The 15,011-nt window shown below is 34.8% G+C and overlaps 2 protein-coding genes across 3 annotated transcripts; one reads left to right on the top strand and one right to left on the bottom strand.

The window, feature by feature from the left end:
* Positions 1 to 6,029: 6,029 nt before the first annotated feature.
* On the top strand, positions 6,030 to 9,971 carry LOC143448452 (cytosolic iron-sulfur assembly component 2A-like). Of its 2 annotated transcripts, none has more exons than XM_076948214.1 (4): positions 6,030 to 6,351; positions 7,854 to 7,977; positions 8,093 to 8,202; positions 8,304 to 9,971. In XM_076948214.1, exons 1-4 carry the CDS (start codon positions 6,324 to 6,326, stop codon positions 8,399 to 8,401), a joined length of 360 nt encoding a protein of 119 aa, XP_076804329.1. In that variant the 5' UTR covers positions 6,030 to 6,323; the 3' UTR covers positions 8,402 to 9,971. The 2 variants fall into 2 exon arrangements, with proteins under 2 accessions (XP_076804329.1, XP_076804328.1); XM_076948213.1 differs by having other exon boundaries at positions 6,037 to 6,351; positions 8,093 to 8,226.
* Positions 8,425 to 14,987, bottom strand: LOC143448449 (transducin beta-like protein 2). Its single transcript, XM_076948211.1, has 9 exons — positions 14,844 to 14,987; positions 12,185 to 12,327; positions 10,406 to 10,587; positions 10,125 to 10,241; positions 9,567 to 9,737; positions 9,317 to 9,469; positions 9,026 to 9,240; positions 8,812 to 8,908; positions 8,425 to 8,702 (listed from the first exon to the last, which is right to left on the bottom strand). Exons 1-9 carry the CDS (start codon positions 14,956 to 14,958, stop codon positions 8,540 to 8,542), a joined length of 1,356 nt encoding a protein of 451 aa, XP_076804326.1. The 5' UTR covers positions 14,959 to 14,987; the 3' UTR covers positions 8,425 to 8,539.
* Between the last annotated feature and the right edge of the window lie 24 nt (positions 14,988 to 15,011).

The following is a 15,011-nucleotide window of genomic DNA, read 5'->3' as shown; positions in this document are numbered from 1 at the left end:
TAACATATATTCTATATTATAAGTGTTACGTTAACATGGCGCCAATTTTGGTATTAAATTACTAAAAAATGACATATCAACATCTCATTGTTTGGGAAAAGATGAAGTTGGAAGACCGCCACCACCTATCATTGTAAAGTTCATGTCAAGAGATATGAGTAATAAAATTACAAGAAAAGGATTTCAGAGGTATTCGAAAATTTGGAGTACAAGGTAAGACTTCACTTTTTACAAATGAAAACCTGACAAAAAGGAGAAAGGATTTGTTTACAAAATCAAACGAAATTAGAATGGAGAATGGATACCAATACATATGGACATGCAACGGTAAAATATATATTAGAAAGAAAAAAAAATTCCGCCAAATTGGAAATGAAGATGATATTATTAAGAGAACATGATTTTATTTGTATATTTGTTAATTGTAAACCAATGCTGGCCCTTCAAATGTGACTGTCTTCAAATTTCTTTGTAAAATTTGCAAAAAAAACATGGAAAAAACCATAACTGTATTTTTTACCAGATATGTAAGTGGTGTATACATTTGAAATGCCTCAAGATGTCAAAATCAGATTTTGAAATATAACACCACAGCATAACCATGAAGAATTTGATGATAAGTTCTCAAATTGCTATATTGACTTATCAAAATTCAACAGTAACTGCCAAACTATAAAATGCTACAACTTAGGTGCAAAGTTCTGGGGCTACTAATCTCATTCAACATGCAACAAGAGTAACAGAAGCATCCGCTACACCGATTGACCATATTTATACAAATAATCAAGATCAGGAAAGTTATTACTCGAACTCGTATCACATGACTTATCAGACCATTTTCCTATTTATACTGCAATAAAAAAAACATTATATACGACCAATCTTAGATCAACCAAAAATGCGACTAATAACTACAAACTATGTGAAGCTCTTTATCACTGGATTAAAATTTACACGTTGACAACAAGACCTTAGACCAGTGGTTCCCAAACTTTTTCAGCTTGTAGCAAACTAGAAAAATTATAAAACGTTCACGGCACACTTATAAGAGAAGAAAATTTGCTAAAAAAAATTATTTTCACGTGTTAATGTGATGGATGTGCTTATTGGATGGATGTGGGCTTATTTATCAGCTATTGAAACAGTTAGAGTGCTTTTAATTCGCATATGCTTGTCTACATGCCTTATTTTAAATATTCATACAGTTCTTTTCCAAAATTCCAAAAAGATTCGCGGCACACAGTTTGGGAATCACTGCCTTAGACAGTGCACAAGGATTTCTAAACAAATTACAAAACTGTTTTCAAAAATGCTTCACTTACAAAACAGTCAGTCGAAGGTATGTGAAGTTATTACAAAAACTATGGATTAATAGGGCATACTTATTTCAATCAAACACAAAAATAAACTGTTACATAAATGGACAAGGACAAAAACCAGCTTTACTTTAATACATATGATATAAAAAATATCGAAATAGGTTGACCAAACTCAAAGAATTATCCAAGCACATGGACTATAAAAACCAATTTAAGGAAGCTCACAATGATACAAGCAGGACTTGGAAACTCATTAACGAATTATTGAACAAACGTAGTTAAACAAATATTTTACCAAATTAAACTACTGACCCAACTGAAATTTCAAACTTGCTGAATGAACATTTTGTAAGCATTGGCCACAAAATAGCTTATTAATTCAAAGACAATGAAAATCTCATCACTGTACTCACTATGTTAAAAAGATTTATTCGAAAAAATTGGACTTTATTGAAACTAGTAAGTGGGAAATTGAGTATCAAATAAGTCAACTAAAAAGCAACAAATGGCCAGGATATGATGACATACCAGCCAAGATACTAAAGTATTGTAAATATCTAATCTCTGAACCAAGTGCTAGCACATACTTTTAACTAAGCCATAAACACTGGTAGCTACCCACCAGAACTCAAAATAGCCAAAGTGATCGAAAAATACAAAAATTGATCCAAAAATGATCCTAATAACTATCAACCAGTTAGTCTTTTAAGTCAATTGAATAAAGTATTTGAAAAAAATTTATACAGTGGACTTATATACTTTATTAATAATAACAAAATTCTGCACCATAACCAATTTGGATTTCGAAAGCTTCATTCCACTGTATTAGCAGTAACAGATATCATTGAATATGGAAACTAACAAATAGAAAATAACATGTGAATGGTGTTTCCTGACCTTAAGAAAGCTTTTGATTCTGTACCTTAAGTTATAGGCAATTACTTATGAAATTAAATTGCTATGGCATTTGTGACGAATTGATAAAATCATATTTGTCATGTAGACAACAATACGTCAAGTGTGGCAAATCACATATTAGAGCAAAGGCACATCTCAATAAGTGTGCCACAAAGGTCAGTATTAGGGTCACTGCTTTTTCTGCTGTACATAAATATCTACCCTACAGCACTTCCCTTAGAACAAGACTATTTGCTGATGATACATTATTATACAATTCATATTCAAGTATTGCAGAAATTGAAAAACAAATGACAATCAAACTTGATAAGGTAAATAATGGGTTAAAAATTAACACACTTTCTTTAAATTATAGTAAAACTTTTTTAATGATAACAACACCTAAAATCTGTAAATGGTAAAAAGTAAACATGGCCATAAATGGCAAGAAAATACAAAGCGCTACCAAAATTACATATCTAGGCATAATATTAGATGAACAATTTAAATGGAGTTATCATGTTGAAGAGTTTTGCAAAAAAATTGTCAACAATCTGTGGTGTCTTGTACAAAATTCAACAATTTACCAACAAAAAGGTTTTGATAATGTTATACTATAGTCTAGTTTACAGTGCTTTACAATATGGTATATTGGCTTGAGGATCTGCATCAAATAATGTTTTAAAACCATTAAATATAATTTAAAATGAAATAGTAAGACTAATTACCAATAGTAACAAATATACCACACTTACTACACTTTATAGAGCAAACGATATTCTAAATATGTCTCAAATCTATCAATTACAGACAGACATAAGTGGGCAGTAGCGCGATACTATGGTACCGAATTACTGTACCGCGAACTTTTTCAGCACCCATACCATGATACCTTTGAAAAAAATTACCGAATTACTATTTTTAAGACATTTTGGTCGGTCCCGGTACTCAGTACTTTCACATGATAATTTCAAAATTTTAACAAGTATGTTTTCAAAAACACATGTTAATTAATTCTTAATACTAATTTTAGCATCTATTAATCTTTTTTAATCTACAAATGTCAAGTAAAATTGCAAGCAATCAACGTCACATATGTTTTGACCTGGAGTTATCTTTACCGGGGGCATCATAGCGGCAAACATTGCATTTGCTGCAGCATCTTTCACACAAAAAGTACCGCTACCGAACTATTTTTTTTAAATAGTACCGAATACCAGAAACGTTGGTACATTTTTTCCAAGTACTGGTACAGAGTTACAGACAGTACTTTCAAAGTATCGACAGTCGGTGCAGCCTCATGCATAACTATTAAACAAATCTTCTTCCCAAAATATTTAATGACTAATTCAGCAAAATCAAAACAGTATTCACAAATACAATAGGCTACTAGATCATCACAGGGCAAGTCACACCAAAACAGTAAAAGGTACAAAAATTAACATTTCGAGGACCTAATTTTTGGAATAAATTACGAAACAATATAAAAAATTAAGTCTCATAAATACTTCTCATATCAGTTGAGAAGTGGACTTGTGCATGGAAAGTGCAGTTCTGGTAATTGTGAATCTTTTTTGAAATAGAATCTGGGGCGGATGACCGCGAGGTCTTTTCGCTGCCCCACACCAATCAACTATGTTGGAATTAAGTTATGTACTTTAGTTTGTTTTGAATGGTAAAATAAACTCTCTTTCTCAGGCGCACTAAAAGCAAACTTTCCAGTAACCTAGGGTTAACGGGAGCGCATGACAAGCCAGTCTGGAAAGTATGGCAGTTTTTGAGGAGAAATTGTGCTTGCACGCACGCAATTTTTGGCATAATGGCATGCAAGAGCTTCAAATTGGCGTGACGACGTACAATGATTTGACAGAGGCGTGCAATTGTATCAAAATAGCGTGATAACTGACAAACATATCACAATAATTTCAACTACTCTGCGATTTTTAAACGCATTATTTCTCTTATAGCTATTATTGCCATATAAAACGCATTTATTATTATACATGTACACATTAAAATGTTATGTATTTCTTCTAGTCCTATCAACAATTTGGTCCATGTATTAATTTGTTAGGCTACTATGATTTGTCGTAGCAGGCTGCTTGTGATAATTCACCCCATTAAATGCCTGATTTCGTCCTGATCGTTTGTATTGTAAATTTGTAATGCAGGCCTGGTAGATTAATGGGGTGGATATTTTGTGACGCTACAAGGTGGCGCCGAAGGACAAAGATAAGTATTGATATTTTAATTTAAGGGGGCAAAATTAAGTCTTTTTGTTATTTATATACTTTTAACAACATTGATCTAGCTCTTATTCGTAAATTTACCTTCAAAACAATCGTAACAAGAAACTTTTATAATCAGGCTAGTTACTGGGTCCAAACAAGAATAATGTGAAATTATAACTTCTCTATACCACGTATTCAAGGTTTGAAAAGTAATTAGTAGCCATGTATTTACAGACATTTTCTGAAAGTTTTAGCATTACTTAAAGTATATTAACGATTTTGTTCGTGTTTGGTCAAGTTTTTGTTTTATGAAAAGTACCGGTATTAATTGGCATCATCCGTTCTATCATTGTGCATTACGCATTGTGAGGCAGAACCTTGCATAATGTGACGAGTCGTTTATGTTGTTATATCAGTTTCTCTATCTTCCTACATTTGAAATAATAGACACGAGGCTAAGGGCAGGGCATGGTTTAATACAGTGAAAGCAAGCCAAAAATTACAACAAAGGCGTTAGCAAAGGCAAATGTTTGGATCATGTATTGTTTTTCGTTATGCTACAGGCGTAGGGTGTGTAATGAATAAACCAACAAGTGTAAGTAGAGTAGATTCTGCACACAAAAAAATCAAAAAGATTTTCAGAGTATTTATTTATTTAGTAGTATATACAGAAAAGATCAGAGTAGGCTACTTCCGGGACACATCGGTTGGACAAAAATTAGCTGACATTACACCGCCAAAATTGTCAAGGGTTCAAAAGGGATAAACATTTTTGTCTCAAATTCAGTCGAACTATTTGCAGGGAAAACGTTTCTACATCAAAACGTCACGACAAGAATAGGCACGGAAATGATCCCAAATTTGGCATCAGTAAAGAAATAATTAGGTCTGATCACATCAAAGCAGTTGAATATCAAAAATTGCAATCAACCGCTCATAAAGAACAACGAGAACAAGCTTCGAGTGCAACCGAGGTTTAAGATGGCGTCGTTTCCTTTTCTGATACCGTTTTTCTTTCTGATAACATGTCCCTTTCTGATAACATGTCCCTTTCTCACTTCGAAACCTCCGAAGGAGGTAATCAAGAAACAACTTTTCAACCATTAACAACGCCGGTACAAATACAAATTTGTTGCTTAAATGTATTCACAACGTAGTTGTTAAGCATAAATTAAAAAAGCGTATATTTCACTTCGTAATGATACTATAGGACAGCAGAAGTTTTTATCACTATGGAATACAAAAAAGTTCAACTATAAACTCGTAGGTTAAAGTACAGCAGTGGTTCTTAATCTCTAATTGTTAGCTTACAACTGCTACGCAAAAAAAACTTGGTTTTATTGATACAGACAAGGCTGTGGTCTTTGATATCACCACCGTCATTCCGGCAGAATCATAGCAAGATCATAAAGCCCAAAACAACAAAAAAAGCAACGCGGCAGCGCACAACCGCAAAGCAAGGCGACATGCATCTCGTTTGTGCGCTGCCGTACTATGTCGTTGCTTTTTTGTGGTTGAGATTTCTATTATCTTTGCAGAATGGTTTGTCACTCATGTTGACTCAGTTACTCAACACTGGAATGTAAAATCATAATGTTGTTTTCTGCTAATAAAAGTTTGAAAGCCCTGCTTTTGAATGCCCTTTAACATTTGCGAGTCCGTAAAAGTCTGTCTTGTACCATAGTACACTAAAACATATGTTTTTAGCATCGAAATATCGGGGTGTACTGGTTTAAGCTAGTTTTTTATTACAATATTAACTTTGATCCCAAATTTCAATTGGTTGTGAAATCATTCATGCTATTTGGAATCCGTTATATCACAGTATCGAAGTTATTTTGACTTCGAATGGCGTAATATTTCATTGGATCGGAGTATGGATGATTACGCTGGAAGTGTTTATGGTAAGTATGGTACAGTACGTTATCCTATATTAATGAACATTTATTGAGTTTATTTTTATTATGCTTAACCGATTTGGTACCCTAACTTCCTGTTTTGCTAAATATCATTACCGGAAGGCCTAGCCCATAGTGGAAAGTGTGGCACCGGCAAGATAACTTCCAAATTTTTAAATCATAACTAGGCTAGTTAATTGCAGTTATGCTGTAAGTAACTAGGACTGTATTTTGCAGTGACAGTTCCATATTTTTCGATCTTTTTTAAATGGTTGAAGGAAATATTTTCAAAATAGTATCATAGCAAAATCCAAAATAGTATCATAATATGAAATTCCAACAGTTACGTTAAAACAAGCGTCTATCAAATAGTTCTTAAAGTAGGAAGTGATTAACTGCGTATCTCATTTATTAAATATATTACACAACAATGACTGCCATTACGTATTGAATGCATAATCTTTATGGTTCAAAAATATGCCCTTTCATAGCCTATTCTAGTATACAGTTTTGTGTGTAATTGTGACGCCATAGTTTAGTCTGAAATCCCTGATGTGACCAACCTGCTAACACACCACTTCAATACAGACTAGCGTGTGGTCGACTTACAGGGGTTCTACTCAGTGGTGGGGTTCAAACACTTTACCATCCGGTTCTCTCACTAGCAGCATGCCATAGTGACCGGGGGCCGATATACACATAGGCCTATACATACGCTTGTTAACAACCGGTTCGCACGAACCCACTGAATACTACTGCATTGCACAGTCTTTTAATGCTGTTCAGATTTTATTCCTTTTTGAGACATTCTTAGACAGTTTCACAGCTTCCTAGTGCTTGAAGCAAAAGATATTTCGTTTATGTATATATCATATACGTACAAAGTTCAGTTTTTTTTCTTTTTAATTTAATTTAGGCTTAGTCATGAGAGGTGACTGTTTGGGTTGGAGGGTATTAGTTTTAAATTAATTTAGACTTTAGAAAAAAATATGTTTTTAGTTGAAAAATAGCATTTATTTCAATTTGCAAGCTAGCTTAATAATTTCTATCAAGAGAAGTGAGTGTTTGGGTTGGAGGGGATTAGTTTTAGTTTAATTTACACTCTGAAGAAATTAATATGTGGTTCTCAGTTGAAATAAGCATACAGTTCAATTCACTGGCTAACGTAATTGCCGTGTCCTGTATTTTTCTACTTCGGTAAAATAAGTATCTACTTTACCGGCCCCGTTTACCAAAATAGACCTTTCCAAATTCGGTAACTTGCTGCTGGTGAAGTAGACAGTGCCAAATTTTTATGCCATAACTGGTCCTGTCCAGCTTTAACCTGGTGCCACTATCCAGTATGTTTGCCACAAAGTTAGTTCCTTTCATCTCAGTCCTTACTCCATTATCTACAAAAATAGCTTCTATCTCACTGATGTGCCAAGTTTTACAACCTAATTAGAATCTTGAAGGCCTAAGATGGTATCAGCCCATCAGATTACAATCATTACTGCTTTGTTATACAGATATGATAAGCACTATCAAAGATCCTGAGAAACCTGGTACTCTTGAAGATTTAAATGTAGTTTACGAAGAAGGAGTAAAAGTTACAAAGGATGATGATAAATATCTTGTTTATGTCAAATTTCGGTAATTTAATTTCAAACATAAGGTAGATGTTACATGGCAGTTATTACTTGCATCATTTTAACAATTTTACCGAAAGAACAAGTATGTGGTGTAAGTGTTGTATGCTGCTTTACAGCCCAACTATCAAACATTGTTCGCTTGCAACTTTAATTGGTTTGTGCCTCCGTGTAAAGCTGGAACGTAACTTACCTTCTTCACATAAAATATCTATACTCATTGCTGAAGGTACACATAATACAGAAGATGATAGTAAGTTATCATAACTTTGTATACCATGTTAACTCAAAAACATAGGCAGCTGTGCTTAACTTTGGATGTTGTTACAGTTAACAAGCAAATCAATGACAAGGAACGGACAGCAGCAGCCATGGAAAATCCCAATATAAAGGAAATGGTGGAAAGTTGCATAAAAGAGCCATTGTAATTCTTCAGCCATACACAATGTGGTAGCAGGAGCGGTAATTTATTATTGCACTAACCAAATGATATTTCACCAGCACCATTGTAAAAAGTACACAGCTAAATTTGGACTGGAACAGCTACTGAAATCTAATAAAATGGTTCATGTGTTTTTCGTGATTGCTTCAAGTGATTGCTTTGCTTCAGTTATCTGCTTCTGATATCTTTCTTTAGTAGCAGATGCTGCTGGCAGATTTTTCTGCTTTGCTTCAAGATCTATGATTTTTTCCTTGTATCCCAATATGTTGTGAAATATACGTATATGTCTGTGGAATTAAACAAACACTTCAGGTTGCTAAATTGTGCTTGTTTCTTCTAAATTGCAGACTTCTTAAAACTTATGATGTTACACAAGTGATAATTGAAAACTCATACTTGTCTCCGGTTGAAAGCAAATATCGGCCAGCAATGTCAAAGGTTATAGCTGTGATAAGTTCCGCATGTACCTCCTTAAATTCCACATGTTTTACACCTAAAATGGTAATATTATGTACAGTTGTACATGTTTTGCAAAGACAAGGTAATACTGACACCTAATAGTATGCTACCATCTCCTAAGCGGTAGTTTTAATTCTTTGCATGAGCTTACCTGTCCTTGTTGAAAATACTCCAATGTTATTTATATTGGCAACCGCTGCAACTCTAGCATCTGGTGACAATGCAATAAAAGTGTAGTTTTCCAAGAGTGGATTTCCACAAACATTAATTTCTCCCGAATTCAGTAGATAAGGTTCCTGGCCTTTATCATATTCTATTTGAGTATCATAAAATCGCCATGTTCCGTCTTTTGAAACCGTAATCATTCTACGTGAATAACAAAAAGTCACTTTTCACAGTCTTGTTCCGAATCATGGATTTGGACTAGCACTAACCCACAAACCTAGTTGAGTCGTTATTGAAAGCAAATGTCCAGACAGATGATGTGTGACCTTTTAGTTCAAATGCACGAACAACTTCACGAAACTCGCCGGTACGAGTAAACATTACGGCCCAAACTTTGACGTCAGGTGTCCAACCACAGCAAGCAACAAACCTAAAATGACACATTGGGAATATGATAGTAATCTACATCACTATCCGAACAATAATCTGATACTTGAATTTCTAAATTCAACAGGACAAGCACAAACCTCCCACATGGAGAAACACAAGCATAATTGTTGTTGCCCTGATTTGTGTTGATTGTAGCTAAAATGTGTCCCTTTAAATTCCGAATTAGTATTGTTGTGTCCTTATATGCAGTCATCACAAAACTTCCACCAGATGAGCTTGCTCCAACACCAATGTTCAGGAGATCTGAACTATGGTTAAAAGGTGACAATAAGCTTGATAACAAACAGTGGAGCAAATATTTTTAAGATATACAGTAGTAGCAATTCTCCGTTTCTCTGAACAGTCTTTGGATATTATGATCACCTTTGCAGTTTTTTTTATCAATTTCTTGTGTCAATTATGCAATGTGTATTCTCATTTCATCTATTTACATTCACTTTATTGTTGCTGTTTAATGTTAATGAAATAAATAACGAATTTGATGTTTTTTGTCATTTTGTGCCTAAATGTTTTAATCCTGGTGTGCTTAAACAGTACTGTAGCAGTTTTGGCTATAGTGAGTTTGTGACCATTCGGATATAGTGACCAAAATTGCCTGGTCCCAAGGTGGTCATAATAAGCGGAGTCTACTGTACCTAGTGGATTTTTCAAAGTCTTCCTCAAGTGGAGAGCAGGTAGTAGTTCCATCATCTTTCTTTCCCAAACGATACACTCTGACTGTGTTTTCCATGGCAAGACCAGCGATAAATGCCCTTCAAGACAAAGCCAGCTTAAATTTTAACTACCCTAACACTTGTTGATCATATCATATGAAATACACTGGGAAAAGCGATTTCTCCATTTGAAGCATTCTGTGAAGTGTCAATGCCTAGCTTAGTAATAGAGCATGTAACTTTTCATCACAAAACTTTGTTACCGTGAATCAGGACTAAATCGAGCCTGTCTGGCATGGTCAAGTTCAACATTAACCCTAACACAACGATTTCCCACACCGAAGTCTTTAACACTCCACAGTCGAACAGTTCTGTCATCTGAACAAGAAGCTAGGTATTTTCCATTAATGCTCATGTCCAACCCTAACACTTGTCCACTATGTCCCTGAAAATGTATACGCAGTGATAGGTTAATTTCCCTTCAAACAGTATATATGCGTATTGCATTTAATTCAGTTTATGCTGACCATTACACCAGTGGTTCTCACTTCAGTGCACCACTTACTAAGCAACTGCATTTCACATGATATAAAATATGTCATCTACATCTCTGTTTAAACACACAGTACAAAACTGGTCGTTAAATTCACATGTATAAAAACTTTGTATACCAAACTATTCCGAAACACCATGAAACCACCTGTCTTTGTTTTACTTAACAAAGAAGTTCTGTATTCTTGTCAATCAACGTTACGCTACTCTTTATTGAGAAAATATAATCCTACCGGGTAAGTAGCCAATAGTAAGAATAAATGATATCCAGCATCTTTAAAGATACTACTCAGACCTAGATTTGTGCCATCTCTAAAACTGATTTCAAAAACTTCCAAATTTGAAATTCCATTACTTGTTGCAATGTAAAAGTTGGTATAACAGAAAAAAGTCAAAATCAACACTGAATGTAGGTAATGGCTATGAAAATACAGTAGAAATCGCCTATAGTGACATTGTATGTATAATGATACCTACTGCAGCGTCCCGTTTGCAAACCATACGTTTTACATAGAAATAACTTCGTCTATAGTGACTTTGTGTAAGGTAGAAAAAATGAAATGAATGAGTATGACAACATTTTGATGACTACAGTGACACCAAATTTCTGTTCCTTGTGCTTCAAATGTCTGTATAGTGACACCCATCAAATGCCAAAAATTAATTGAAAAATATTTATGAAAAATTTTTGATGATGGAAAAATAATTGACTTTGCACGAATTAACGAAATTAAAATTTTCTGAACCGAAGTATAAAGTTATACTATCTCATATACAAGGTTGGGAAACTTAAGTTCTAGCAATTAATTTTTCAGCAAATTTGCTACTGAACTTGTCCAGTTAACTATGAGTCACTGTGTTTTTAGTGCTTATTAAAACTGCAAAATGATTTAGCTTTTTTTCATTTTTGACTTGACAACTTTGATCATATTCTTTGAAAAGGTTGCGTGAAAGATTACATAAAATAAAATACCAGACCTTGTTTGGGATCACGTCAATTGACCGTGAACAAATTCACCGGCGACAATTGGTCGTGGTCAACTGACCGGCAACAAATTGGCCGGCGACACAAATCAACCGCTACGCATTTTATTTTTATTTTTTACGCAAATTAGCATTGTTGTTTATTCAAATTATATGATTTAAGTGATAATATGATTTAAGGTCAGTTGGTTCTAGGTAAATTTACGTCACGGTCAGTTGTCCCCGGTGAGTTTGTTCGCGGTCAATTTCCCACGGTTAATTGTCGTGGAACCACCTTGTTTTACTAAACAGAAAAGAGCATCTGTGATGTAATTTATAGCTTAAAACCACAAAAATGCTAATGCACTACTAGTCTGCATATCCCAGGTTGAAGCCACTAACTTACATGATTCAGCTTTTATTTATCACATATTACATTGTGAAAATGGAGGCAAAACACACCTACCCGTCACTGTAAACTGCTTTATCTAAGGAAGACCTTAAAAACAAACCATGATAAAAATTACCTTTAAACTGGTATGCAACAAATCATGTGCAAATACATGGCCGGTGTTTTTTTTTATGTGCTTCTGGTGGACTTTAGATATTTTTTTGGATGAAGTCCTTGCACCATTCTTTTCAATTTCTTCTGAAACACTGGAGTTGTTTTCTGTGAAGTTAGTAGTGGAAAAATGAAACACTTGAATGTGTACAAGTATCATATATAAAAAAGTGATAGATATTTTGCATACTTTTTGTATACAATTTGCCATGTGCCATCCAAATTAAGTAGGGTACATGCCATCATGTTTTTGAAAAAAATTCAAAAATACTGGGAAAAGCTGCAAATTGTCAATTTGTCTTAAATACATATATATCACATGCCGGCAACCATTGAAAGAGCCATTTGGTCTCGTTTCCATCAAACTAAAACCTACTCTGAACCACAACACCTAATTGACTACTTAAAACAAAAAATCTAACGCTACATGTATAATTTAAACTAATGCTTTAAAGTTACACGTAAAAACTTTAGTCTGTTTCTTTTATTATATCAATAAAGAAAGTAGAGCTGACTGACAGGCGACCTTGAACAAAAACACACTTAGGATCATGTGAGTGGCAAGCAGTCATGCATATTATGCCCGCGAAAATCACTGGGTAGTAATTATATTCGATTTTCCACATTGGAATAAACCATTCTAAATAATAATAATCTGACAAATGCATTAAGTTATTACATTGTGACACTAATAAACACCGTTATTTATTCACATTAGGTTTTCCTAAATGAGCTCTCTGGGTCATGGGAGCCAGAGCACAGAGATGAAAGAGCCGCATGTGGCTCTAGAGCAGGGGTTCCCAACCGGTGGTACGCGGGAGCTTTTCAGGTGGTACGCGAGCAGCTCTCCGTTGCATGCGATATACAGTATAGTAGTATAACAATTTAATTTTGAGTTGCTAAAATATGCGAACAACACTTTTATTTCTTTCCATACTAAATTCTCTGCACTCAGTAAGCTACTTTTGTCGATCTTGCTCCCTGCTGTCATTGTTATTAATACAATGCTGCTGTGCGAATATTGGATCAAATTAGTTGTTTTGAAAATAGTGGTACGTGTTGACAATCCTTGGTGGCTAAGTGGTACGAGAACATAAAAAGGTTGCGAACCCCTGCTCTAGAGCCACAGGTTGCCGTCCCATGACATACAGTGGGACCTCGTTAATCCGGACCCCGATGAACCGGAATCCCCGCTATCCGACACAAAACTGCCGGGAACGGATTTCTTCCTATGCATTTTACCCCTTTAATCCGGAAACCCCGCTGTCCGACTCCGACACTAAAGTTTCGGAACAAATGTGTTCAATCAATAGCAATAAAATCCGATAAACCGGATTATTAACAGTTAAGCGAAAATGATTCACGACTGTCCTAATACACTATGTTAGTTTGTTGACGAAACAATAGCCGATTATCTACGCATAATAACGTTGCGGTCTTTATTGATTCAAAAGTACAGTACTGTACAGTATTTTAGAAACGAAAAAATAAATTGTTCATCAACAGTAACAAACAACGCTTCCGCGGTCGCAAAAAAATACGTACATTACATCGGTTGAGTGCGGCAATCTATTGAAGACATACTGCTGCAACTCAATCGTGCTATCAGCTTTTGATATCGCATTGCGCAAAGATTGGAAACAGGTCAAAGAAAGTTCAAGACAGTTGGTCCCACCGGAATGCTTCGCCACGCAAGAGCGGTTGTCAAACCGATTTGCGACCGAATGTTCGTCACTTGGAGAGCATTCGTCTTTAATACGGTGGTTCTGGGGTTCGACACTGGGTCGGATCATACAATAAATATAATTTTATTTTAGTTGCTGTCCAGCCAGAAACTCGGCACTTAGAATTGGAGTAAGGTGCATACGTCGTTTTGAACACGGTGCTGCATTTGCAAGATTGATTGATTTTTTACTTTCCGATTATCCGGATACCCCGCTAAACCGACATTTTTTGACGAAACGAAGTGGTCCGGATTAACGAGGTCTCACTGTATATGAAAAGTTAGTATACTAAGAATGTAGTGAGATATTGCAAAACACTGACAATATTATCAGCTTACTGGTAATTTGATCAGGCTCTATGATCAAAACAGTCTGCAATATACCACTAAATCGACTGACCTATTGCTTTATATAACAGCAAAAGGCAGTTTGCATCATTTTCTCTTGCTCAGTCACTATTTCCCATGAAGAAGGTTTTAAGATTAAGATTTTAATGTTCAAACTTTAATCAAAAATTGAGATCTAAGCAGTGTTAGGTTAAAGTAAGATAATATGAAAGTTAGAGGCAAGCTTTGCCGTTATTATTCTCTAAGCATTTAATCACACCTCCAAAGAGTATATAGAACAAGTAATGTGACGTCTGATAGACACTCTAAAATTAATTAACCATTTCATGTCAGTGTCACAGACTACGATAAAAATATCTATTTGTAAGCTGAGACTTTTGTAGAGAGAAAATGTAATTTTTCAGGTAAAAAATGCGAAACAACATATATATACTATATGCATATTGTGAAAAGCGAGAATGAAAACTGATTACTCGTGACATTTACCACTTTAGCAATAAGTTATCAGAATAAATACCACAAAACCATGTGGAGCGACGTATTCTTATCTTACCTTTTTCTTCTTTTTTGCTGGTTCCAAACAACATATATAGCAGCAGGATCACAGCTCCAATTGCAAGAGTCACAGCAAATACCGGAACATTTGGAGCATTACTTTGTACATCCATTTTGAAAGATATTAATGGAGTAGTTCAATACTATATATTTGCAAGTACTGAAA

Source organism: Clavelina lepadiformis, chromosome 3 (genome assembly GCF_947623445.1).
Source record: "Clavelina lepadiformis chromosome 3, kaClaLepa1.1, whole genome shotgun sequence".
Taxonomy (NCBI): domain Eukaryota; kingdom Metazoa; phylum Chordata; class Ascidiacea; order Aplousobranchia; family Clavelinidae; genus Clavelina; species Clavelina lepadiformis.
The sequence above is the reverse complement of the archived record's forward strand: the minus strand, read 5'-3'. Positions and strand labels throughout refer to the sequence as shown.

Coding starts and splice junctions, on each gene's coding strand:
- LOC143448452 (XM_076948213.1), top strand. CDS start 6,324: ATGGATGATTACGCTGGAAGTGTTTATG. Junction 7,978..8,092: donor CTTGTTTATGTCAAATTTCG/GTAATTTAATTT, acceptor GCTGCTTTACAG/CCCAACTATCAAACATTGTT. Junction 8,227..8,303: donor ACATAATACAGAAGATGATA/GTAAGTTATCAT, acceptor ATGTTGTTACAG/TTAACAAGCAAATCAATGAC.
- LOC143448449 (XM_076948211.1), bottom strand. CDS start 14,958: ATGGATGTACAAAGTAATGCTCCAAATGTTCCGGTATTTGCTGTGACT. Junction 12,328..14,843: donor CAGCAAAAAAGAAGAAAAAG/GTAAGATAAGAA, acceptor CTAACTTCACAG/AAAACAACTCCAGTGTTTCA. Junction 8,909..9,025: donor AGTATTTTCAACAAGGACAG/GTAAGCTCATGC, acceptor TTACCATTTTAG/GTGTAAAACATGTGGAATTT.